The sequence below is a fragment of the Cervus canadensis genome, chromosome X (genome assembly GCF_019320065.1).
Source record: "Cervus canadensis isolate Bull #8, Minnesota chromosome X, ASM1932006v1, whole genome shotgun sequence".
Taxonomy (NCBI): domain Eukaryota; kingdom Metazoa; phylum Chordata; class Mammalia; order Artiodactyla; family Cervidae; genus Cervus; species Cervus canadensis.
The window spans coordinates 15,197,495-15,223,993 of NC_057419.1; the positions used below are offsets into that span (position 1 = coordinate 15,197,495).

The 26,499-nt window shown below is 39.8% G+C and overlaps 1 protein-coding gene across 8 annotated transcripts in view; it reads left to right on the forward strand.

The window, feature by feature from the left end:
- The window catches only part of ARHGAP6 (Rho GTPase activating protein 6), a 488,293-nt gene that overhangs the window by 422,568 nt on the left and 39,226 nt on the right, over window positions 1–26,499 (forward strand). For all 8 annotated transcript variants that reach the window (XM_043458072.1, XM_043458073.1, XM_043458075.1 and 5 more), the window contains exons 3-7: window positions 6,295–6,366; window positions 13,794–14,050; window positions 16,522–16,717; window positions 23,228–23,283; window positions 26,180–26,330. In XM_043458072.1, the coding sequence (XP_043314007.1) occupies window positions 6,295–6,366; window positions 13,794–14,050; window positions 16,522–16,717; window positions 23,228–23,283; window positions 26,180–26,330 (732 nt within the window). The remainder of the gene's footprint in view (window positions 1–6,294; window positions 6,367–13,793; window positions 14,051–16,521; window positions 16,718–23,227; window positions 23,284–26,179; window positions 26,331–26,499) is intronic.

Consider the following 26,499-nt stretch of genomic DNA (forward strand, 5'->3'; position numbering starts at 1 on the left):
CACACTACTAATATATACAGTAAATTATGAACAAGATCCTACTGTATAGGACAAGGAGCTATACTCAATATTTTGTAATAACCTATAAGGGAAAAGAATCTGAAAAAGAATACACACAAACACACGCATATATATATATATATATATATACACACACATATATATGTATAACTGAATCACTTTGCTGCACACTTGAAACTAACACAACATTGTAAATCAATTATACTTCAATTAAATCAATCAATCAGTCAATCACTGTGCAGGCTAAACAATCCGAGTAGTGGGGCGGAGATCTGGGTATGGTCATGTCAAACCCACTGGACTAGTTCTGTGGGTTTTAGAAGAGGGTTTTGTCCCCAGAGTTGCACTTAGTTCTGTTTGACTTCATTTCATGTCTCAGGCAATTTGCACAGGCAGTTTCTTCTCCTTTCCAGTAATGTGATCTTTATGGAACTCTGCGAGTGAAGGAATTTAAAGGGACTTAAATGTTGATGCCCAGTCCCATATCCAGGTGCATCTCTGAATTTGGCTATCTACATCCATTCTCTGCTATTGCTTCACTAAGGAATGGGCCTTAGCATGTTCTTGCCCATCACTCAGACTTCTTGTAGGGCAGAGTCTAAATGACCCTCACAGATGAACCGCCACTGTTTTACAAATACCTCCAGAACCATCTCCCATGATGCAGAGGCCTAGTGACCTTAAACAGAGGATTTTCAGCTTCTCATCACAAGTATCTGAGTTCTCCTAGCCACCCCTCTCAAGACAGAGTCAGGTTTTTTAGAAACAGCTGTATTAGGAGTTTGGATTTCAGTTCTACCACCTACCAGTCCTGCGATTTGGGGACAGTTTCCTTTAGTTCTCTGATGTTAATTTTCTCAACTGCAAGATGGATAGATCAAAAGGCTACATGAGTAGATTGTATGCTGATATGTATTAGATGATCTCATATATGCAAAAATAATTGATGCCCATCCTGGTGAACATTTAGAACTCAAATATTGTTAGTTTATCTTTCCTCTGTAACTCTGTATTACTTTGGACATGTTGCTCCCTGTATCTGGTCTTTAATGTCACCTCCCTCAAATAGACACCATATTTTCCTCACTACAGTGAGAAATCAAGAGCACCAGTTTGGTGTGGGCTAGTACTGGGTGCAAGTTTAAATTTATCCCTTACCAATTTCGGCCCTGGACAAGTTACTTAACCTCTCCTAACATCATCTATAAAATCCCAAAATATAATAGTGTGAGCTTTGTAGAGCTGCTATGAGAATGTAATGAGACCAGGGATGCTCAGCTTCTAGTACATACTCCAAAATCACTAGCTCTTCATTGTCCCTGTATGCCTGTGTCACAAGGAAGTCATGCTTGCTAGATGAGATCATGGGCATTCAGATACTTAGAAAAGTTAGAGGTGTGAGAACTTTCTGGTGGTTTAGGACTTTCTTGCTGAGTTTGCAGCCCCATTCAGTTAGTGTAATTTTTACATTGGTGCCATTCCATAAACATGACAAAGTCTTTTGTTATTTTTATTGAGGAATAACATATATATAGTAATGTAAATAAATATGAATGTCCACATGTACAACTCAATGGGTTTTTAATATGTATAGCTCATGGATCATGCAACCAACAACCAGATCAAGATAAGGAACAATCCAAGCACACCCGGAGGCTCCTTCGTGCCCCTTTGCAGTCAGTCGCCATCCCTCAAAAGCAACCCTTGCTCTTCTGTCACCAAAAATGAGTCTTTCCTTGGACAATATTTTTTACCCTTACTATCTCTAGAATCAACTTAATATGGAAAATACTCTTTAATAACCTCTATTCTCTGAATCTGATCTTATCTGATTAAAATTAGGAATTGTATACTTCAGTGGCCCTGGGCTCTCCCTGGAACCAACCCAAAACCTCCGTCTGACTTCTGGTCATAGACAGTGCTGACAAGTCCTCATGGCGTGCCCTGCTCTGTGCTCTTTACCTGGAGGGGGACAAAAGCCTAGGAGATATGGTTCTATCCCCAGAGAACTTCTCATCTAGCTAGAGAAACCACCACTACCTGAAAGCAAGTGAGACCATGAAAAGCCTCTCCTAACGGACAAGCTCCTGTTTTGTTGTTCTCAACTCTCCAGAGACCCTGTTTGGTACTGGCCTCTCCCAAGATGGCTAGATTAACCACACTCCATACCAATGATTCCTTTGCTCTGTGGTCACTTGGATGTGGAAGCCTTGCTGTCTTGCCACCTGCTATTGTGTTATGTATGTCTATGGGCTCTCCCATCTAAGATGTGGTCTCCTGCAGGCACATGGAGGGCAATCCTCTAGTGCTTGTTCCAAGATGCCTTTGATCAGGATGTGTGACCCCAATTTTCTCTACAGGTCACTGTAGCCCATAAGATGGTGCCCACTCTGGGACCAGTTAGTAAGCATATTGCTGTTGTTCAGTTGCTAAGTCGTGTCCGACTCTTTGTGACTCCATGGACTGCAGCATACCAGGCTCCTCTGTCCTCCAGTATCTCCCAGAGTTTGCTCAAATCCATGTGCATTGGATCAGTGATACTATCTAACTGTCTCATCCTCTGCCACCCCCTTCTCCTTTTGTCTTCAGTCTTTCCTAGCATTGGGCTCTTTTCCAATGAGTCAGCTCTTCACATCGGGTGATCAAAGTATTGAAGTTTCAGCTTTAGCAACAATCCTTCCAATGAATATTCAGAGTTGATTTTCTTTAGGATTGAATGGTTTGAGCTCCTTGCTGTCCAAGTCACTCTCAAGAGTCTTCTCCAGCGCTATAATTCAAAAGCATCAATTCTTTGGTGCTCAGCCTTCTTTACGATCCAGCTCTCACATCTGTACATGACTACTGGAAAAACCATACTTTTGACTATATGGACCTTTGTTGGCAAGGTCCTTTGCTTCTTAATGCACTGTCTAGGTTTGTCACAGCTTCTTTTAATTTCACGGCTGCAGTCACCATCCTCAGTGATTTTGGAACCCAAGAAAATAAAATCTGTCACTGCTTCTATTTGCCATAAAGTGATGGGACTAGATGTCATGATCTTAGGTTTTTTTTTTTTTTTTCTTTTTTAATGTTGGGTTGCAAGCCAGCTTTTTCACTCTCCTCTTTCACCCTCATCAAGAGGCTCTTTAGTTCCTCTTCACTTTCTGCCATTAGAGTGGTATCATTTGCATATCCAAAGTTGTTGATATTTCTCCCAGCAATCTTGATTCCAGCTTGTGACTCATCCAGCCTGGCATTTCACATGATGTACTCTGTATATAAGTTAGATAAACTGGGTGACAATATACAGCCTTGACATACTCCTTTCCCAATTTGGAACCAGTCAGTTGTTCCATGTCTGGTTCTAAGCATATGCTCATCACTATTTGCATTGTAAAAACATTGCTGTGCAGTATGGATAGTCAAGAAGCTTAAATTACTTTAAAAGATAGAATGGCCCTTATCACACTTTCTGGCATCCGAGGACTGATGGGTTGAACATAAACTGTTCTGTATGGCTGTATGCGCATGGTACGGCAGTCTCTTGAGCAGATTGTCTGTGCTCTATGGGAACAAAAGATGTTCTTCAAAAACTGAAGAATCAATCAGCAAACTACTGATGGATCGCAAGGAAGGAGTGAGCAGTTTTATTGCACAGCTCTGTTTGTTTTTCCTGAGGATTTTAAATGAGAAAATGGCTAAAGCCATTTTCCTTACACGTTATTGCACATCATCCATCATTTTGTCTAGTTGCCTATTAATAACGTTCACCTCTGTCTATTTAGGGGCATTTTAAAGAATGTGCCTGCAGTGCAGGAGACCTGGGTTCAATTCCTGGGTTCGGAAGAGCCCCTGGAGAAGAAAATGGCTACCCACTCAAGTATTCTTGCCTGGAGAATTCCATGAACAGAGGAGCCTGGTGGGGTTCACCAAGGCTTGAACACAACTGAGCGACTAACACTTTCCCTACCTGCCTCAACAGGGTGAATTTTAGCAAGTATTAATGAATGAAATATGTAATTGAGGCATGAAAGAATACCTTCAGTATGATTCCCTCTCTGGAGGCTTCTCGGGTACTAGCAATAGTCTACATCTGAACTTGGCTGCTGGTTATGTGAGAGTTGACTTCTTCATTATTACTTACACTGTATATTTACATTTATATACATCTACACATATCCTACATCCTCTAATTAAAAAAAAAGTTTTAAAAATTGCTCTATCTTAAAAGAAAATATCTCCTATCCTATATGTATTCTGGTTCTTTGACAACTTGTTTGAAATTTAAGATATGTCCACCAGTTATGAAAAATAAATCCCTTAGGATTTAACATATGGTTTAGTTATTCTTCTGGCTCAACTATTAAAATGAAGAGATGCTAGAATTTTTAAAGGAATATGCTCTTAATATAGTCAAATATATTTGGTGATATGAACTAGTGATGAGCAAAGTGTTGTTGTTCAGTCACTAAATCATGTCTGACTCTTTGTGACCCCATGGACTGCAGCAGCACACCAGGCTCCTTTGTCCTTCACTATCTCCCAGAGTTTGCTCAAATTCATCTCCATTGTGTCAGTGACACCATTCAACCATCTGATCCTCTGCTGGCCTTTCTCTTTTTGCCTTCAATCTTTCCCAGCATCAGGATCTTTTCCAATTAGTTGGCTCTTTGCTTCAGGTGGCCACAGCATTACAAAGTAAAAGATGTGTCAGTTCTATTTGAAGAACAGATTAGAATCTTGTGCAGTTAGTATGCTTAATGTCTATATGGTATAATATGTCTATATGATAATGTCTGTGATGTCTATATGATGTAACATATAGAGATTAATGTTTATATGATGTAACAGATCATGGTAGGCCCTGTGGTAAGATCATCTTTTAGACACTGAAGATAAGAACATACACTTGATGAAAGAGATTGATGGCTCTTTGCCACATCACAACTGATTTACATCATTTTCACTTATATATTTCATAACTGCAAAAGTGAAGACTCTCATGAACTATGTCCATTTTATGGGCATATTCCTTTGCATTTTGAAGGGAAAGAGGGCTTGCGTGTGCCTGTTGATTTTATCGTGATGTCTTCTGACTCCAAAAATTCAGAGAGGAGGCATGGGGAACATCTGCAGCCCCATGAGGATCCCAGGAATGCTCATTTCTGTTGACGAATGCCTAGTCTGTCTTGTCCTGATATCAGTCTTGCCTTTAAGTTGTATTGGACTCAATCTCTTGCTTTACTACACTATTAAGGATATCTTGTGAAAAATAACAATTCTTAATCCCCTTTTAAACCCAAGTTTCCTTGCAGCATGGGCTGCATTTCTACTGATGGGTAGCAGTGCAGAGTCCTGACTTGCACTTCCTACACATGAAGTTGACAGCTGCATTATTCCAAAACACATTCTCACTATGATAACTGCCAATATTTTATGATGACATACTAGGAATTCATTTGCAGCTGCCTACTGATATGGGAGGTATCTATAGTCTTTAGTGAGTTAATCAGTGAAGTACATTTGTTGCAAGTGCACATATAAGATGCTGAAAGGATAAATGCCTTATTCATTCTAGTAAAAATTAGAAACAACCCAAATGGCCATCACTGGGGGTGATGGGGAATGGTTAAGTTATGGTATAGCCATACTATGTAATACTATGAAACCCGCCCCCCCAAAAGAGAGTAGATCTGAATTTATGGAATGTGTCAGGTTCCCCCATTAAGCACTTTATATGCAACATTTTATTTAATCTTCGCAAGAACTCCATGAAATTCCCATTTTATAGATGAGGACCCTGAGACTTATCCAAAGTCACAGGATTAGTAAATGGTGTAACAATGATTAAATTTGAGTTCTATGGACCCCAAATTCACTTCCTTATTCAGTTACACTCTATTAGCTCATGGATGTCAAAGCTGTGTGTACTGTTGACTCCCCTCTCATGGAGATTTAATTTGAGATGACATTAGTTTGCATACATATGAAGAGACTCATGTAATAGTAAAAGTAAACATATCTAAGTGTCAAAACTAAATGGCTTCTGAAGGAGATAAGTTTCCTGTACTTGCCATGGTTGAAATAGAGTTAAAGAGCATACACCAAGATTCTGGCTATATGTTCAATCCAAGTTAAGAATTTTCATGCATTTTCAAGGCCATTACTCTGTTTAAAATGCCAAATTATGAGTAAAGTGAGAGGTCACGCTTCTGCTCAAATGTATTTATTGAAAATGTAAACTGTCATTTATCTGCTTGTTTTTACAACTTTTCATTTTTTTAATATTTACAGATGGACAAAAGAGAAAGAAATCTTTGAGAAAGAAACTGGATTCACTCGGGAAGGAGAAAAACAAAGACAGAGGTAAAAGACAGAATGAACTAAAGCAAATGTGTCTTCCATAGAGCATACTGGTTGAATTTGCTGGGGTTTTTGAATTGCATTGATTTACGTGGTTCAACTCTATTATGTAAACTGGATTTCTACAGTGGAATGCCATTAAAGGCTGTTTGGGTCTACTCTTTTGTGTTCAAGTGGCCCTGTACTGAATTGATGAGTTCAGTTGGTTTGAGCAAAGTATGATTCATGCCAAGTTCATGGTTCCAATTATGAAGCTGGCCAATTAGCAATGTATAAGGAAAACCTGGGTTGAGTAGCCATGGATAGCATCTCTAATGCTAACCAGCTGTCTGGCAAATCTAGATAGTTAGGCAGGGCTAGTTGAATGAGAAAGAGTTTGGATTCGCCTACCATTTCTACTGGAAAAAAATAGTCTCATCCTCATGGTTAGTGACGATGGGCTGTTGTCAGCATTGTAATGTTAGATCCCAGCATGCTCATTTTTTTTTTTTGCCCTGTGTGTTTTGGGAATGGTTGACTCTCTTCATACTGTCCCCTTCCGTGGATATTTAGGAAACCAATCGTTTAGCCACTCTCTCAGAGGTATTTGTGTTCCTTTTTAACTAATATTCATTGAGCCTGCATAATGGGCACCTGGGCCCCATTAGCCCAGTACATCATTTTGTGGCTTGATTCTACATCTTCATATGAAATGACTGCTGAGTGATGTGGTCATATGAATGTATTTCCATTTTATGTGTCATAGTGAATGAGTGTTGAGTAAGGGAGGCCTTATGTCTTGCCTTGGAGTTCTTTTATATAATGATCAAATTTCTGCTTGAAAAGGCAATGAAAGGCAATGAAATCAAAGGTATAAAAATAAATGCATTGTGATAAGTATTAGACAAGACCTAGATACACCACTGATCCCAGACTCTACACCCATATCTTGAATTGTGCCTAAAGGGTCATGACATCTGGTTCTTGGACTAAAAAGAGATAAAGAATCCTCATAGAACAAAAATGGTATTGATGAACCTATTTGCAGGGAAGGAATGGAAATGCAAATATAGAGAACAGACTTACGGACACAGTGAGGGAAGGAAAGAGAGGGATGAACGGAGAAAGTAGCATAGACATATATACACTACCATGTATAAAACTGATAGCTGGTGAGAAGTTGCAGGCACTCTGTGATGGTCTAGAGAGGTGGGGAGGTGGGAGGGGAGGGAGACTCAAGAGGGAGGTGATATATATGATATATATGTATGATATATGTATAATTATGGTTGATTTGCATTGTCATATGGCAGAACCCATCACAATATTGTAAAGCAACTTTCCTCCAATTAAAAGATAAATTTTAAAAATAAAATTTAAAACAGAATTCTAGAGAATAGAAAACTAATGTTTTACTTCCCTTAGAGCAGGATATCTCAATCGTGGGACTATTGACATTTTCGACGGAACAATTCTTTGCTGTGGGGGCTGTCCTGTACATTGTCTGAGATGTTTAATATAAGCGTCCCTGGTCTCTACCACTCGATGCTGGTACCACCACACCCAACCAGAATATCTCCAGACATTTCAAATGTTTACCTCCAGCTGGAGGAAAGGACATGAAAACATCAAGGATCCCTGCCCCTGACTGCATTGTATTGATAGAATAATTTGTGAAACCTTTAAACATTCCAATGCCCCCACCTCAGAAAATCTGACCCCATTGGCCTCTAGAGGTACTGGGCATGAGTCGTTTTATAACTACCAACGTGTACCTTCTAAGATGAGAACTCTGGTCCATGCTAACCAGTATTCTCATCAGGGCACAATCTACTGTAGCAGAATCTAATGCTAGCATAATGAATGCAAAGGATATTTACTCTTCTTCAGCTACCCATCATTGTCTGAAAAAATTGTATTCTGTTCAATTAATTAATAAATTCATGCCCTTATATTTTAAATGAATATTAGTAGCCAGGGTAGCTTTTTTAAACTAGAGTTTTTACTCATCCCATTCCTGCCATGGACCATCTTTATCTCGTTAGGTTAGAGTAATCCTTGGTGTTATAGAGTTGTTAAAGGGATCATCCAGACTGATATTAGTAATGTGTTATCTTTAAAGTTGTTTATTCTAGGATGATGATATTGGTACTGGGATCTGAACACTCATAATGTAGACTTGAGTTGATTCTTCAGAAGTGCCCATTCGTGTTAAGTGAAACAGAATGAGCATTTCTTTTTTTTGCAGATGTTTTAATTCCCTCAGCAGAGGGAGACGTATGTGTGCCTCTCTATATAAGAAAACAGCAGGAAGTAAGGGTTGGGCAGGAAGGGCCAGGGTAAGTAATCAACCAGTATGCACTGGGCTAGTATACATTTTTCAGACCAAATCATATTTAGATATTATATAGGCTCACTGAAAATTTGGCAGTGTTGTATGAGGTTGCACGGGGTGCCGGCTGGGAAAAGGAAGGCAGATTCTGGTGATTCCAAGGAAAAGATACATCACGCATCCAACTAAGGAAAGAAATGTCAAGATATATGGCATAAGAGGTGGTTGTGTTTTTTTTTTTTTTGTAGCTTTGATAGTTAAAAAAATGATATCCTAGGCTTAAGTGAAGCTTAATGACATGGCATTTTTTTTCTGACTAGAAAGTCCTATGTATGTCCATACATCCATCACATGGATGTCCTGGGAACCAGGGTATGATCGAGCAGTGTGCAGGGCTCTCACAGTTGTGGTCAGTTCACATTGTTTTCTTCCATTTGAATATTACCATTTGGGTTCATAACAGCTGCACATGTGAAAAATGACAATCATTTGAATTCAAGAGTAAAAGAAGGAAAACAGGAAACTCTAAATGACCTTTTGGGTTAGGTCATCTAAAAATAGATAGGAGAAGCTTTTTAGAATCAAATTGCCCTCCCAATAGAGTGACTCATTAAATGTTTGATTTGCTGCTATATTAATTGATTCAATCAGAATGAATCATGTCCTGTGTTTTGTTGAATTGACTTGACATAATATGCAGCAGATCCTGTGACACTTCTGTGTCCCTCCTGCCACTTTAAGCAGTGCCCATATGACTTGATTTCCATATGGAAACCAATTCAGGATTGATGCTGGTTCAGAAAACACATATTTTCATACAGAATACTTTCAAGTCCTTCATTTCTCTTAGTTAAATTACTTGGCATCCAAAAAGTATTTTCAACTTTCAGAACTTCAGAAAATTTTTCTTCTGCCAAAAAGAATCACTTTGGGGAAAAAAAAGGTTTAAAAATAGCTGCTTTGTTCCAGTTAATATTGCTCCTAATCAGAGCACAAGGGGAATAGGTTTTACCATAGCCTAAGTCTGGGAGCTAGGTCCCCACTCTATAGGATATTTTCGGATGATGCCATATGTTTATCGACATAAACTCTGGTAATAGTTCAGGTCTGGCACCTTTCTTTATGCTGAAATGATATCATGCCATGTTTTATTGTCCCTCCCTGTCTAGATGTGTTACTACAAGTGAGCTGTGAAGTAGCCCTATAGAAGAATAGTTGATACAACTTCATTCTGTGTCATATTAAATAACGGTTGAAACATCAAGTATTTGTTACTACTCTTTAAATTAAGGAGGGATGGCTTAATGGTATCTTTGAAAGGACTGTCACACCGCAGTGTAAAACATGATCTTGGGTTGGGGTTGTGAGACAACAGTGGAGGGAGGAAGCCTGAATCCAGATGCCAGATCACTTTTTTGTGTGTCTATTTTTTTTAACTTTTAAATTTGTTTTAATTGGAGGATAATTACTTTACAGTATTGTGATGGTTTTTGCCATACATCAACATGAATCGACCATTGGCATACATGTGTCCCCTCCATCCTGAACCTTAGCCCCCACCACCTCCCTACCCCATCCCTCCAGATCGTCCCAGAGGACTGGCTTTGGGTGCCCTGCATCGTACATCAAACTCCCACTGGCTATCTATTTTACATATGGTAATATATATGTTTCAGTGCTATTCTCTCAAATCATCCTGCTTGCTCCTTCTCCCCCTGAGTCCAAACGTCTCTTCTTTACATCTGTGTCTCCTTTGCTGCCCTGCACTTAGTTCTGGTGAAGGTAAGGTCCAGGATGGGACCGAGGGAGCTGGTGAAAAAAGGTGGCATGCAGGAAAACAGAAGGGGAGGAGGAAGTCAAGGAGATGTGAGAACAGAGAATCAGATGGGTCATTTAGGTAGACATCCACGTCACCTGGGATGATGGTGGCCTAGGGTTCTGACTGCCAGGGTAGAAGAGAGCGATGAGCAGGGGTGCCAAGGAAGCTTGCAGCCTCAGGTTTCAGCCATGCAGTGGGAGGGAAGGATCTGGAAATTGCTGCAGGGAGCTGAGAGACCAGCACACCACCTCCAGGGCCCCAGGACCACAGGGAGGGAAGGGAGACAGCCTCTGCAGTGAGGACGGCAGCGGATGCTGTCTCCTTAGGAAGCGCAGACAATAGATCAGAACATGATACACACTGTCCCCGGGCCCAGAACACTGACTCTTGGTTAATGTCTTTATGGTTTGCAAAACCCATTATCAATTTTATTAACAGCTATCAGTACAGAGTCCGTAGGTTCCCTTTTCCCCCCAACAGAAGATGTTTGAGCCCACAGATAAGCCTGTGCCCAGCACTTTATTTACACAAAAAGGAAGGTTTTGCTCAACCCAGTTGGGCTGAATCCTCAATTTTATAATAACCACATTTCGAGAAGCAATCATATTCAAGGAAGCCTGCCGAGAACTTTCCAGCAACTAGACACTGAGACACAAGTTCAGGGCATAGAGAGATCTGTCTCTTCTCTCAAGCTTGTGAGAGTTCTCCGGAGAAAGCAATGAGAAATTAAAGAGATTAGATCAAAACACTACCACTGAAAAAATAAATAAACCCAGCCAGGGAAGAAAGCCTATTAGAGAGAAATAAAAATCTGTTACAGGTGGCTACATCTCTTGCATGGGGAGAATGACTTTATGTATTCCATCTGCTTCATTTGTATTCCATTATTCCAATTTACAAGTAGAGCAGCAAACTTTTAGATATGAAAAATGAGAGATACCAAAGGAAACCATATTTCTTCTTTTTTGCCAAGGATATTAGAAATCTCTAGCCGAAGCTGGTTGATTCCCTTTATATGGATAAAATGTCTCGAAAAGAAATCAATACTCCTCATGTCATATTAAATCCCTGCTATGAGTATGCCTACTTGAGCAGACACAGGTCATTTGATACATTTATCAATGTCCTTTCTGCTGTTATTACTCTCCAAAAGTTTTTATGTATTCCAAATAGCTATCAGCCTTGCCATACACATGTTCCTAGACTTGCCCCAACCTTTTTGAAGGAAAACTGATTATTCCCATAGACAAGATAGCACTGATAGACACAATAAATCCTGAGCTGCGTCTTTTGGTTTCTAATTTTGCTAGTGGTGAAATGACCTTTTACCAGTAGTGACTATTGGATCTTACTATCCTGTCCACATTGATCCTCAAAACAAATGCTTAAATTATTTTTTGTACCATCATGTGCTGACTAGTTTGGTGATAGAGGGTTAGAAGCATCCTCTGAAAATCCAGAATGTGGAAGTTTTGATTTTTCACTTCAAAATAAATTGCATGTTTTGACAGAACAAGAGGTGCAGACTTCTCAAGTGCCATTTCTGCTTTTACTACAGATTTGAGTACTAGCCCGGTGATGTTCAAGCTGTTGCCATGGATCAAAGAGGAAAACCTTTTAGAGCCTCTTTCCACCTGATTTAATGTTCGCCTTTTCAACCTTTGAATTGTTTTCCCTAGATCATTCTGGTTTTATTCACAAGGGTTATAAAAACAAGGGCGAGGCTAGACTCCAGTTTCTGCTGCTAGGGGGTGTAATTTTGAGCCTCAAAGGAATAATCCATTTAATTCAATTATTAATGCTTTTCAGCATGAATTTAAAATATTGCCAATAAAATGCCTGGCCCTAAGGACTGGTGTGTTTACAATGTATGTGTATACAAATGGATTTACTCTAGAGATCCAGAATGTGACTGTCTGCATCTCCATGATGCTCCTTCCCCAAAATTGTCCTTCCTGGAAGATGTAACAAATTATATCCCGGGCCCTTCACCAGATAGTTGGTGGTGAGAATCCACTTCTGCGTGTGGCCAGGAGAATGGCTTAAATGTAGATCATGAGAGTGACAGCACAAACCCAACAATTGGAGGCAGCATGTGGGGACAAAAAACACAAAGAAAGAACTGAACAAACTCCTTCCCCAGCTGCTCCTCTGCCTCTTGGGTTGTCATCTCAGGCGCTGGTCTTTGACTTGGAACCTTGAAGTGTAACCACTTACTTGAATTTCAGGCTTTCTGCATCTCTCTCCTAACAGCCTGTGTGGTGGTGATTTAGTAAATCAGTTGTGTTGGACTCTTTTGAGACCTCGTAAACTATAGCCCACCAGGCTCTGCTGTCCATGGGATTCTCCAGGCAAGAATACTGGAGTGAGTTATGATGCCCTCCTCCAGGGGATCTTCCCGATGCAGGGGGGATCGAACCTGGGTCTCCTGCATTGACAGGCGGGTTCTTTATCACTGAGTCACCAAGGAAGCCACTATAGCACATGATAGACTCAATTATAATTATTTATGTATCTGATTCTCTACTCCCTCACCCCACCCCACATTCTGAAGCCTGCAAGAGCATAATCCCCACTGCATAGCTTGACACAGTACATATAGGTATTCAGTAAGTGCCTGTTGAATGAATGTATACGCACAGTCTTCTCAGGCCTCATCAGCTTGGGGGGTTCTTGAGACATCAATCAAAGACTTAAGTTTGTAAAATGGTGTACCTATGAGGGGGCTTCCCTGATAGCTCAGTTAGTAAAGAATCTGCCTGCAATGCAGGAGACCCCAGTTTGATTCCTGGGTCAGGAAGATCCACTGGAGAAGGAATAGGCTACCCACTCCAGTATTCTTGGGCTTCCCTTGTGGCTCAGCTAGTAAAGAATTGCCTGATGCTGGAGACCTAGGTTCAATTCTTAGGTTGGAAAGATCCCCTGGAGAAGGGAAACACTACCCACTCCAGTATTCTGGCCTGGAGAATTCCATGGACTATATAGACCATGTTCATCCTATCAGAAATGTCTCCTTTCTCTGTAAAGTTATTTCCTTTAAACATTCTTGAGATACATGGAGAAAAACTGGTAGCCTAGATTTCTAAAACCCTGTTCTTTAAACAAACTGACTTTCTTTACTGAGATAGAAACTTTGGCCTCTCTGACAAACCCAAAAGTCATCTCCATATTTTGATGGATGAATCAGTTCTTCAGAAAACAGTCATTTGAATATATCTGCCCTTCGATCTGCAACATGACTGAGAGTCTTCCCTGGTCTGCTCTTCCTCTGAAAGTGAATGTTTGTTCTTTTGATTCCAGAGTTCATCCCGCAGGCGTTTGGAATGCCCTTATCCCAAGTTATCGCAAATGACCGGGCCTATAAACTCAAGCAGGACTCGCAGAGGGACGAGCACAAGGATGCCTCCGATTTTGTGGCTTCCCTCCTCCCATTTGGAAATAAAAGACAAAACAAAGAACTCTCAAGCAGTAACTCATCTCTCAGCTCCACCTCGGAAACACCAAATGAGTCAACGTCTCCCAATACCCCGGAGCCGGCTCCTCGGGCCAGAAGGAGGGTGAGTTGGCCAGTGTTTTCTCTGACACTGAAGTTAGGACAACGGAAGAGTTCTAAGGTTATTCTCTGAGTCTTGGCTTATGTGAAAACTGGAAATATAGTTTGTGTCCAAGTATCTGTCAACAACCCCATTCAGGGAGAATTTGCACTGGTCCCGAGACACAAGACACACCCTCACAACCTTTCCCTGACCCCTTTCAAAGGTATTCGGTGCCTCTCCTTGGTTACCCATGATATTCAGAACATTCTACAACATCACCACTGACCCTGCTCTAGTGTGATCTTCTGTTGTTACCAGAATTTCCTGTGAGACTGTGAGGCTTGAGGGCAGGGCCAAGTGTTTTTGTTAATCTCTTCATCTCATCTAAGAACTATGCCTGGCTAAGTAAATTTGCTACTGGTCTTCATAAACAGGGCTTCCCTGGTGGCTCAGATGATAAAGAAGCTGCCTGCAATGCAGGAGACTCAGGTTTGACCCCTGGGTCGGGAAGATCCCCTGGAGAAGGGAATGGCTATTCATTCCAGTATTCTTACCTGGAGAATCCCATGGACGGAGAAGCCTGGCAGGCTGCAGTCCATGGGGTCGCCAAGGATCGGACAGGACTGAGCGACTAACACTTACTTACACTTATTTCATAAACAGTAAGATTTTTTTCTTATCAATAGGGCATGGTTTTTTCCCCCAACATAACTGTAGAAACACACACACACACACACACATCCTCTTTCAAATCAATACTGTAATAACATGGTAGGTGGTGCTAGTGGTAAAGAACCCGCATGCCAATTCAGGAGATATAAGAGACATGGGTTCGATCCCTGGGTCAAGAAGATTCCCCTGGAGGAGGGCATGACAACCCATTCCAATATTCTTGCCTGGAGAATCCCATGGACAGAGGAACTTGATGGGCTGCCGTCCATGGGGTCACAAAGAGTCAGACACAATTGAAGCGACTTAGCACACAGCACACAATAATGTGGCTCCATTTATTAAGTGAGTACCATGTTCCAGGCACTGTGCTATTATTTAGCACTTCAGATTTCACATTTCAATCCAGGAAAGCTGAGTTTCCAGACAAATTGGTTGATGATTAGCTGAATCAGGAGATAAATATCTCTGAAACTTCCTGGGTCATTGAGAGGTCTCTCCTTTTCCTCTTGCCTGAAAGCCCAAATCTTTGCCATCTCCAGCCATCAACTCCTACCCTAGTTAAAACCCCAGACACTTCCCAGTTAAAATCCACAATGCTCAGTCAGCCTCCAACATTTAGAACCTCTCCAAGATTCAGGGGTACCTGAGCTACCCATCGCTGTTTCCAGGGTTTCCCTATGTTTAAAACTGAAGAAATGACAGCATCCAAGAATATTTGAATTTGCATGATGGAAGTGTTCTTCCAGTCCCATCATAATCTCTCAGACTGTGTGTATAAGACTACAAGGCAATGACACCAAAATGCCATGTATGAGCTTTCTGAGACTCTAGAGCCCAGGCAATGAGCCTCCCCAATGCCCTCCCCTCTGTCCAGGCCTTGCTAGGACACCAGCTGCCAACTTTTTCCTCTAGGTTTCATCAAAGAGTCGGTGGCCATACAGACATCACTGGTGCCCTGTGCCCTTACCCTTAGTTCTTACCATTCCTAGCGTGCCAGCCCTCTTTCCACCTGTCATTAACCTCATCTCTTGGCTAGAGGCTCTCTCTGATGGCCAGAGACACCCACCCATGCCGATGACAGCCTGCAAGTAGCAAGGCATTAATGTCACCTCCCTACCCCTACCAGAAGTTGCCCTTAATCAATGACTCTGGAGACTTGTGATAAATACTTCAGCTCCCTCACTCCTTAGCAGGAATAGCTCTGAGGTACGTGACCTACATGATCATCCAGGTTCCCAGGGAAGTTGGGCTCCAGCTGCCCACAGGCTTGTCACGGGCTTGGCGAGGCTCCCTTCGCTGGCTGCCTTCACTTCCCTTTCTCATTTCCCCACTCCCCTACAGCTGTCTCCTGGGACTGTTCCCCTAATAAAGTACATTGTGCCACTTCTGGGGAAAACCAAACTAAGACTGTTTATGGAATCCTATTTTAAAATCTACTTTCTAGAGCCATAGTTGAATTTTTTTTTAATTCACAAGCATTCTCTGACTTTACCTCATTCATCAAGTATGTGATTTTTTTTTTCTTGTTTCAAGGAATGAAGTGGTTGGGTCAAACTATTTTAATTGTATGTTTGCCATCTCTTGTCTTCCATTTGGAAAAAGTTGTCTATTGTTGAAATTGTAACTGTCAGTACCTTACCCTATGTCGTGAAGGTTTCCTTTTTCAAAAGGTGTTTGGTTTTTTTCCTTTTAAAATAGAAACAGCACAATTAAACAGTATAATTTCAAGTGGGCAAAAGTGTTTATTGGACAGCATTGGGGGAAGCAGTTTTTATTTTCTCCATCTGTCCTCTTTGTTCATGTCTGTGTATAATTTGCAGGGTGCAATGTCAGTGGATTCTATCACCGATCTTGATGACAATCAGTCTCGACTGCTGGAAGCATTACAGCTCTCCTTGCCTGCTGAGGCTCAAAATAAAAAAGAAAAAGCCAGAGATAAGAAACTCAGCCTGAATCCTATTTACAGGCAGGTCCCCAGGCTGGTGGACAGCTGCTGTCAACATCTTGAAAAACATGGTAAGCCGACTTGTGTGTCAGCAATCAAGTACTTGCATGTATTCAAGCATTATTCATTTAAACACCCAATTTCAATTCTATACTCATTTGATCAGGCTCTATGTCGAAACTTCCTTTGTGAAGAAAGTTTACACAGGTTGGCATAACCCCAGTAGGGATAAACAAGATATGAGGTGGGGATAAACTTGATGATATTCAAACTCCCTAGAGCCAAAGAGTCCTCAGAAGTGACACTGGAGACAGGAAATTGAAAGGAGGATAAGGTATGTTGGGCTGGGTTATCCTCAGGACCTCCTTTAAACAAAGCAGAGCCACTTCTATGTTCTTTATATGTTGAGGTTACTCAAGGCTTCCTTTAAAAGAAAGAATCAACTTCTTTACAAAAAAAGATCAGAAAACCATTCCTTAAGTGAATAGAAAATATGTACTTTTGGACAATAGTTTTCTGTATTGTTATTTGCATTTTTGGGGAAAGATGTCCACTTAAAATTTCTTCATAGTGCCCCTTTTGGCAACTCACTTCAGTTCAGTCACTCAGTCGTGTCCAACTTTTTGTGATCCCATGAACCACAGCACACCAGGCCTCCCTGTTCAACACCAACTCCCAGAGTTTACCCAAACCCATGTCCATTGAGTCAGTGATGCCATACAACCATCTCATCCTCTGTTGTCCCCTTCTCCTCCTGCCCTCCATCTTTCCCAGCATCAGGGTCTTTTCAAAGGAGTCAGCTCTTCACATCAGGTGGCCAAAGTATTGGAGTTTCAGCTTCAACATCAGACCTTCCAATGAACACCCAGAACTGATCTCCTTTAGGATGGACTGGTTGGATCTCCTTGCAGTCCAAGGGACTCTCAAGAGTCTTCTCCAACACCACAGTTCAAAAGCATCAATTCTTCGGCACTCAGCTTTCTTTATAGTCCAACTCTCACATCCATACATGACTACTGGATAAACCATAGCCTTGACTAGACAGACCTTTGTTGGCAAAGTAATATCTCTCCTTTTTAATATGCTGTCTAGGTTGGTCATAACTTTCCTTCCAAGGAGTAAGTGTCTTTTAATTTCATGGCTGCAATCACCATCTGCACTGATTTTGGAGCACAAAAAAAATAAATAAATAAATAAATAAAATCTCTCACTGTTTCAATTGTTTCTCCGTCTATTTGCCATGAAGTGATGTGACCGATGCCATGATCTTAGTTTTCATGTTGAGCTTTAAGCCAACTTTTTCACTCTCCTCTTTCACTTTCATCAAGAGGCCCTTTAGTTCTTCTACACTTTCTGCCATAAGGGTGGTGTCATCTGCGTATCTGAGGTTATTGATATTTCTCCTGGCAATCTTGATTCCAGCTTGTGCTTCCTCCAGCCCAGCGTTTCTCATGATGTACTCTGCATATAAATTAAATAAGCAGGGTGACAATGTACAGCCTTGACGTACTTCTTTTCCTATTTGGAACCAGTCTGTTGTTCCATGTCCACTTCTAACTGTTGCTTCTTGACCTGCATACAGGTTTCTCAAGAGGCAGGTCAGGTGGTCTTGGCAACTCAGTTCCACTTAATATGCTGACTTTAAAGCTATGTACAGTTCTTTAGAATCTTTGTTGAACTTAAGATTTTTGGCTCATCAAACTGCCATGTCTACAACCTGAATTTGTTTGCTATAATGTTAACATGCATTTTATGGAATGAGAGGAGTTTATTAATTGCTTCTTTTTTCCAGTTTTATTGAGAAATAATTCACATACATCACTGTAATTACCTTTATACTATAAAAATGATGTACTCATCATAATAAAGAAAACAGAAACAGAAAAATAAATCCTGAAGATATACACACATAACTGCATTAACATTCTCATCCATTTCTTTCTAATAAAAGAGGGGCTTTACAAAAATTAATCAACTTGTTATATATGGAAATCACTAGATAACATATGAATGACTTAATATAATTAATATGTATTAAAGCTTTGCTTATACAAAATTTTAATATGTAGATGTATGTATGTATGTTCATGTGTTTGTTTATCTGCCTCTTCTCCTTAGAAGATAAACTGGACATCAAGAAAAATATCTTAGACATTTGGAATTCCCAAAACTTAGTATCATGATAACAATGTAAATGTTCAATCAGTATTACACAAACAAAATTATATTTCAAAATAACTTAGCAAGTAAAGAGTATAGTACCATGAATATATAAATTCAGCCTATACTTTACTACGAGGTAGAAAAAGTGACTAATACTTTTATAGTTATAATTTTTCCTTGTAAAGAATGTAGAGAGTGAGGTGTAGGCACTTTAAAGAATTCTAAATGAGAAAATTCTACTCCAATCATGCAAAAATGCAGTGACAGGTTGAGTAACTGCTTTTGCGAAAGAAAACTTGGCATGTCTTTATATTTTCTGTTGGAAAATAAATTTTCATGAATTTTAATTTGTGAAATAGCATTTCCTTTAAGATTACTGAAAAACAGGGCAGTTCATGTTTTCTTAGGGCAGGGGTGGTGTGTGAAGTAGTTACAGTGCACTTTAGGGCCTAAAGGAAAGAGGATAACCTGCATGATCTTTCAAGGCCCTGATTCTGTTCTGAGTTTCCATGATGCTTAGACCAAATGGCTCTGGAAAAAATAAGAGACAGGCTCAAATTCAAACAGATATTAATCTTAATCACAAAAAAGAGCAAACTTCAAAAGCAATTTTTATAAGACTTTATTTGCCAGTTTTTGAAATGGATAGCAGAGAGTTTGAGTCACTTTGGCCTTATAGATATTTGTCAAAGATCTTTTCATTCTCTCTCAAATCAGTCTTGGACTTACACACACAATAATAAAACAAAACAAAACAAAAGGGAGAGAGAGGGGAAAAAAACAAACGGTCTTGGACAGTAGTCTTGACTCTGTCTATATTCGTGTACACTACCCACTTTTACTTCACCAAATGCTGTCTCTACTATCAGGCCCAAATTCCTTAACCATCCTTGCTTTCTCTGAACCACACATTTCAAACAAAAACAAACAAACAAAGAAACCAGACAATATAACAAAGAGTCAGACTCTCTTCTGTCTCTTGGATTTAGGCTGAGTTGAGGGTGGAGCCCCCGATTTATTATGCCTGCCCTCGTTACTTGAATTCCCTGTCTGAGATTCAGGTGCCTGGGGTCTAGTTTCCATTCCAGCTTCTGATGAAAAGGAGAGAAAAGTGATAGCATCAATCTCTGGGACAGGGTACAGCAACATCCCATTTCTTTGCCAGATCTATGACTTTTTTGATGGACACCTGTTTTTTCTCAGTGACTGTCTCAAGTCAAGGTTACTGAATGCCTGGACTGCATCTTCTTGAGGAAAAGGACTCTAAAGTTTATGTCAGAGAATGGCATTGGCTATCTGAAGGCTGTCATCTGCTCTGCCTAAAAATTAATTAATTAAAAACTTAGATTATAATCAATTGATACATAGAAATTACAGTAATCAATCACTAGCTATTAATAGTTATTTTCAAAATCACGGTCACCTTTACTGAGTGGAAAAGTACTATAATTGAGGAAATAATGACATAGAAATAGACATTTCTGCCCAGATTGGAGGAATTCAAGCCAAGGAATAATCTCACGTGGGAAGAAAGTGCCCCTATGTGATATCTCACTTATGTAGAAATTTCAGCTATTTGGAAAGCATTGAACCAATAAGAAAATATTGCAGCCAAAATTTAAATTGTGAAGTCATACTATTATAATAAGGGCTTACCAGGTGTCTCCATGGTAAAGAATCTGCCTGCCAATGCAGGAGACATGGGTTCGATCCTTGGGTCAGGAAGATGCCCCGGAGAAGGAAATGACAACCCACTCCAGTATTCTTGCCTGGAGAATCCCCTGGGTGAAGGAGCCATGGATCCATGGATGGATGGAGTCCACCCCATGGTGGACCGCAGTCCATGGGGTCACAAAGAGTCGGACACGACTGAGCAACTGACCACGGCACAGCACTGTTATAGTCAAGTTTTCTGTTTGCATGGAGATTCTCATTTAGACCAGTCAGGGCCTGTATCTCTCTGTAGGTGCCATATACAAGTCTATATATTTTATGTGCATTGATTAATTGAATCATTGAACAACTTTTGAGGTGGACACTTATTATGCTCAGCTTGTAGATGAAGACATATAATTCTGTGTTTGATTCTAATATCTTTATTCTGTTGTTTTCAAGTCCCCACAGAGGTAGAAGCAATAAATTAGGCTGGGGGTTGGCTGGACTCAATTATATGACAGACAAATTGATGGCAACAACAAGGAAGGAACAGAAGTCTTTTGAGAATTGATGCAGAGCAGAAACTCCACCCAAGAGCAAATCAGCAATGACTAGCCTCTCAACATGATTCTCTCAAATTATTCTGGAAATTCAGGATAACAAATATAAGATATAAAAGTGATAAAAATAGTCCATTTTTTGGGTATTATATTTTTAGATACTTTTGGATATTATATTTTCTAACTGAGAAGCTCTAGAAAACCAACTTTAAAAGTCTTATACCTAATACCCAATGTGGCAAGACCATAAAATAAATATACAAAAATATATCCACATCTTATATAAGAGCAATAATATTATGTACTATACCAATAAAATAATTCATTTATATTAATATCAAATGTACAGTATAGCTAGAATACCTGAAATAAGAAGTAAGAAATTTCTGTGAAAAAAACCGCAAAGCTTTACCAAGAGACAGTAAGGAATTAAGAAACAAAGTAAGATGTCTACTTTGTTTCAGGATGGAAAAAAATAACATTATAAAGATTTTAAACTCTTTCCAATTTAATTATATACTGGACTAGTCAGAACTCTTTCAGTGGCAAGAGAAGAACCCAGATAAAACTAGATTAAGCAAAGCATACACCCCCCCCCCAATCCTATTTACATACTGGGAGTCTGAAAATTTTATCTAGATTCAGGATCAGGCAGATTCAGGATGCAAATGATGCCATGAGAGCATGGGTCTGTTTGCTGGTGCATTTACTATGTTTTCACAGTCTGTTGACTCTCACACCCAGCCCTCTTCATGTGGCAGCAAAACAGCCATGGGCAGCTACAATCTGGCATTGCCCTTACAACGAGTATCCCAAATGAAGAGAAAGTGAGCCAGCAATGAAACAGTAAATGTAGGTGATGATCAGCAGTGGTGGTGACTGATGGCTTACATAGGAAAATGAGTCCTTCAGACATTCTCTGCCCCCTTAAAAGAAGTGTGTAATAGCTCTTGTGAAGTATTCTTGCCCCCAAATTCTAAGCAGAATAAGAGAAAACTGACACTATCTCTTTAGAGGAAATAAAGGGGAGAAAGGAACATATAAATGGCACTGCAGAGTGTCTTCATCCAAACAGTGAGGGAATCTACAGTGGGAAATCAGCGCTATATCTTCATCAAACCAATTATGACAAGGAAAATGTATAAACAGTGAGGGGAGAAACATAGACATTAAGAGACTGCAAGGTGCACCAACTGATCACAGTTTGTGATCGGTTCACAGTTTGTGAACCTTATCTGAATGTTGACTGGATATTTAATGATACTGAGGAACTGTTGTTGACCTTTCTAATTTGTGATTGATTGTTTAAGAGACCTAATTTTTTGGAGCAAGGCTTCTCAACCTTGGCACTACTGACATTTAGGACTATATAAATCTTGATGCATTGGCCCCATAATCCCACTTCTAAGACATGCTCTCAAGAGAATCAGAAATGTAAACTGAGACGGATGTGCAGAGTTGTTCCTAATAGGCAAGTTATGGTATCAGAACAAGTGTATATGTGTTGGTGGAACTTATATTGTCATTCACAGGAGAATATGAAGTGAATTTTGGCACATTAATGCAAGAGTATTTTGCATCCATTTTAAGTAACATTTACACAGAATTTTTATTGGCTTAAAAAATTCTTGTGACATAATATTAAGTAAATGCAGCAGCATTTCCTCTCTCTATATATAATTTTTTCATGTAGAAAAGACTGGACAGAAATAAATCAAAATATTAAATCATTACTTCTGCACCAGGTATTTTTAAAGTATATTATTTTTTACATTTTTCTGCACATTATAGATTTTCTTTCATAAGTACATGCTTTAATTATGATCAGTGAGGCAAGAAATAGCTATCTTCAAATTGATAAAGGGCTGGAAATTCATAGAAAACTCATGTTTAATTCTTCTGAATAATGAAGAAAATGTTACATTATTTTTTTCATATGGAGGAAGTGTGGAAATACATAATATCACAAGAACAATTTTTAATCAGAAGAGTTTAATGTAAAATGATCCTGGTGCTAGCAGGGCTAACTTCTAGGTACCTGGTGAATCTAGCATGGCATAAATAAGCATTAATGCATGCTGTCAAGTCACCATTACGCTGCATGTTGCAGTGTGGTATTGGCATTTTGTTTTATATCTATTTTGATTTGCTCCAGTTTGAAACCATAAAACAGGACTGAAGATTTTGTTTCCTCATTTGCAGGCCTCCAGACAGTGGGGATATTCCGAGTTGGAAGCTCAAAAAAGAGAGTGAGACAAGTAAGTGAAAAGTGGAGATGATATTGTACATTTCACTTGACTTCTAGGTGAATTACCTTGTGCAAAGTTCGAGCTTATGCAAATTCATTTCTGAGTATCTTTTCTGCACCATCTCACTGATTATGGTATAATTGAGTCCCAAAAAGTAAAAGGCGAACTCAGAAGCTCAGAAAGATTTAGGATCATACAATTGAAAGCACAATGTCTAGACGTGCCCATGGCATGTACAACAAAACAAAACTAATTTATAAACATTTTATTGACACTGTAAATGCAGGAAATTCAGAGAGTACCTGATCAGTAAGTGAAAATAAATAGAAAACAATTATATAGTACTCATTTCTACCAAAATGCAATATAAGTAATCCTGTTAATATCTCTTCTGTGAAAATGCTACAGTTTTTTATAGCTTTAACTTCTCAAAAATAATTGTATTCATTTTCTATGGAACCATTGATTCCCCAATTCATCTTCCATGTGGGGATTGTACCCTTCAGTTTCCTTCAACACTTTCCAGATTTCTTGCAAGAGAAGTTTGGAATTAGAGCTTCAGAAGCAGGTTCCTATGATTAGGCAGATATCAGTGTTCATGACAGCTTCATAAAAGACAAACCTTCCTTTGAGAAAAGAATTCATATGTTGGCTAAAAGAAAATTAAAATATTATTTTCCCTCTGTTGGTTCCAACAGAAAGAAGTAAGGAACCCAGCAATTCAAAACTGAAGCCAAATGAAAATAATTTTTAGTTGGATGAAGCTGAAGAAACGATATTTGTTCATATTATTGAAACTAAGTGAAATAAATGCCTTCTTGTGTCTTTTTTTGTCCAGACAAAAGGGTGTTTTCAAAAGAAGTATGTTTTCTGTTTGGTTGGTTGGTTGGTTTTATTTATAATAGTCACTTTAGAGACTATTGAACAACATTTCACATTTCACAATAGGACTAGCAGGAAGAAGATAGCATAATAACATTTCTTAGGCCTCCTGTGCAGAGCTGCAGAATATTTTCAAAAACGTTACCTCACTGAATTCGCCCACCAGCTGAGAGACAAGCCCTTTTCACCCACTTCTGAGGCTTAGAGAGATAAAGACATTTAATTCAAGGCACACAGTTTAGATCAGGCTCTTTCCACAATCCTTTCTTTCAGCGTGCACATGCATGTGTGTGTGTGTTCTCGCTCAGAAAAGAAACATGGTATGTTTGAATGGTCATGAATAGGAGTGGTGCCAATAGAAGCCTTCTTCGTTCTGGCTGCCTGGTGCACGCTAAGGATGAGTAATCTGGAATTGATGAGCCATTCAGGACAGTATTCTTATCAGGTGGCGAGGTGGCTAGTGACAGACATTATTCCTCAGTTATATCTTTATTCACCCAAAGGAAAACCTTTGCATGGAGATTTATTTATGGACTCTCCAAAAAAGCTATATATATATTTATTTATATATATATGTGTGTGTGTGCGTGTGTGTGTGTGTGTGTGTGTGTATAAAATAAGTGGTCCGATTTCAAGCATGAAGTATGCTCCACCTCACCATTTGATCTTGTTATATCACTTCATAACCCCCTACACTTTTTCTTCAGAACAATTGTCATAGTATTAAGAGCTAATTAGTGATTGATGGGATTACCAGTTTATCACCTTCTGAGAGATGGAGGAGGGGAAGGGCTTTGCCTCTTGACTCATCACCATATTTTGAGGACCTCTAAGAAGGCCCCGGTACACAGCAGGTACATCCTTCTTGAATGAATGACAGAGCACATAAACACTTACAGAAGTTTACTGCCTAGAGCAGATTCATAAACTCGCTAACTTATTTTAACAGCAGAGAACAATACCTAAGAGAAGTTGAGCTGCCCGAGATGAAAGTAGGGTGTAGAGTTATGACTTCCTTCTGGCTATTGTGTTTCCCTACTGTGATAAATGCTAAAGGAGTGAGGATAATGATGAAGGCAGGCAATCTTCCTGGAAAATGTTAATAAAGCTACTTTGACAAATCTAAGGCAGATTTTATTCAGTTATTGTCACCCTTCAAGCCTCAGAGAAATAAATGGTTTCTTAGGGTGTTTAATTTCATCGTTTGCAGAAAAATCTCTCTGTTTCCTTGTCTAGTATTTGTGGAAAATGTCAGAATTCCAACGTGGTAAAATTGCTGACATGCAAAACTGCTATACAATGGATTAATTCCTCCCTCCCACGATTAGAGTTGACCTAACCCCTTAGCTCTTCCTCCCAACCTTCTGGATGTCATTATCAAGCCCTGCTTCTTGTGTCATTAACAGTAAACCCACTGATACTTTTATTTAATAATGCATTTCCTATGTGTGTGTGTGTGTGTGTGTGTATATATATATATATATATATATATGAAAGTGAAAGTGTTATTCACTCAGTTGTGTCTGACTCTTTGTGACCCCTTGGACTGTAACCCATCAGGCTCCTCTGTCCATGGGATTCTCCAAGCAAAAATACTGGAGTGTGTTGCCATTCCCTTCTCCAAGGGATCTTCCTGACCCAGGAATCGAACCCGGGTCTCCTGCATTGCAGGCAGATTCTTTGTAGTCTTAGCCACCAGGTGGCTATAGATATATACACATATATATGGACTTACATGGGCTTCCCTGGTGGCTATATATATGTGTGTGTGTGTTTGTGTGTGTGTGTGTGTGTGTATACATACATACATATATATATTGTGAAACTAACACTTTCACTTCATATATTCAGGGCTGGTATTGCATAGATGCTGTAGATCAAGGTCACACGTTGTTTGCTTCTCCTTCCCGGGGTCTGGGTAAACCCACTCCTCAAGGCTGTGTGTCACAGCACTTCTTTTGCTGGGTGCTGAACGTTGAGGTGTGCTGTTCCGAGACTGCCACTGGAACTATTGTCTTTCCAGCTACGTGAGGAGTTTGACCGTGGGGTTGATGTCTCCCTGGAGGAGGAGCACAGCGTCCATGATGTGGCTGCCTTGTTGAAGGAGTTCCTGAGGGACATGCCAGACCCCCTGCTCACCAGGGAGCTGTACACAGCTTTCATCAATACCCTCTGTATGTAATCCAGCCATCAGCAGGAATGTCTTACTGGGATGCCCCACTCACTCATCAAAACCTTGTGCATATGTTTCCTAATAGCTATTTTGACCTGACTTATCTGTCTCTAATGATCGGGCTATTGGGGGAATTTTGTGAGACTTACCCTGGGGAGAATTGGCAGGAA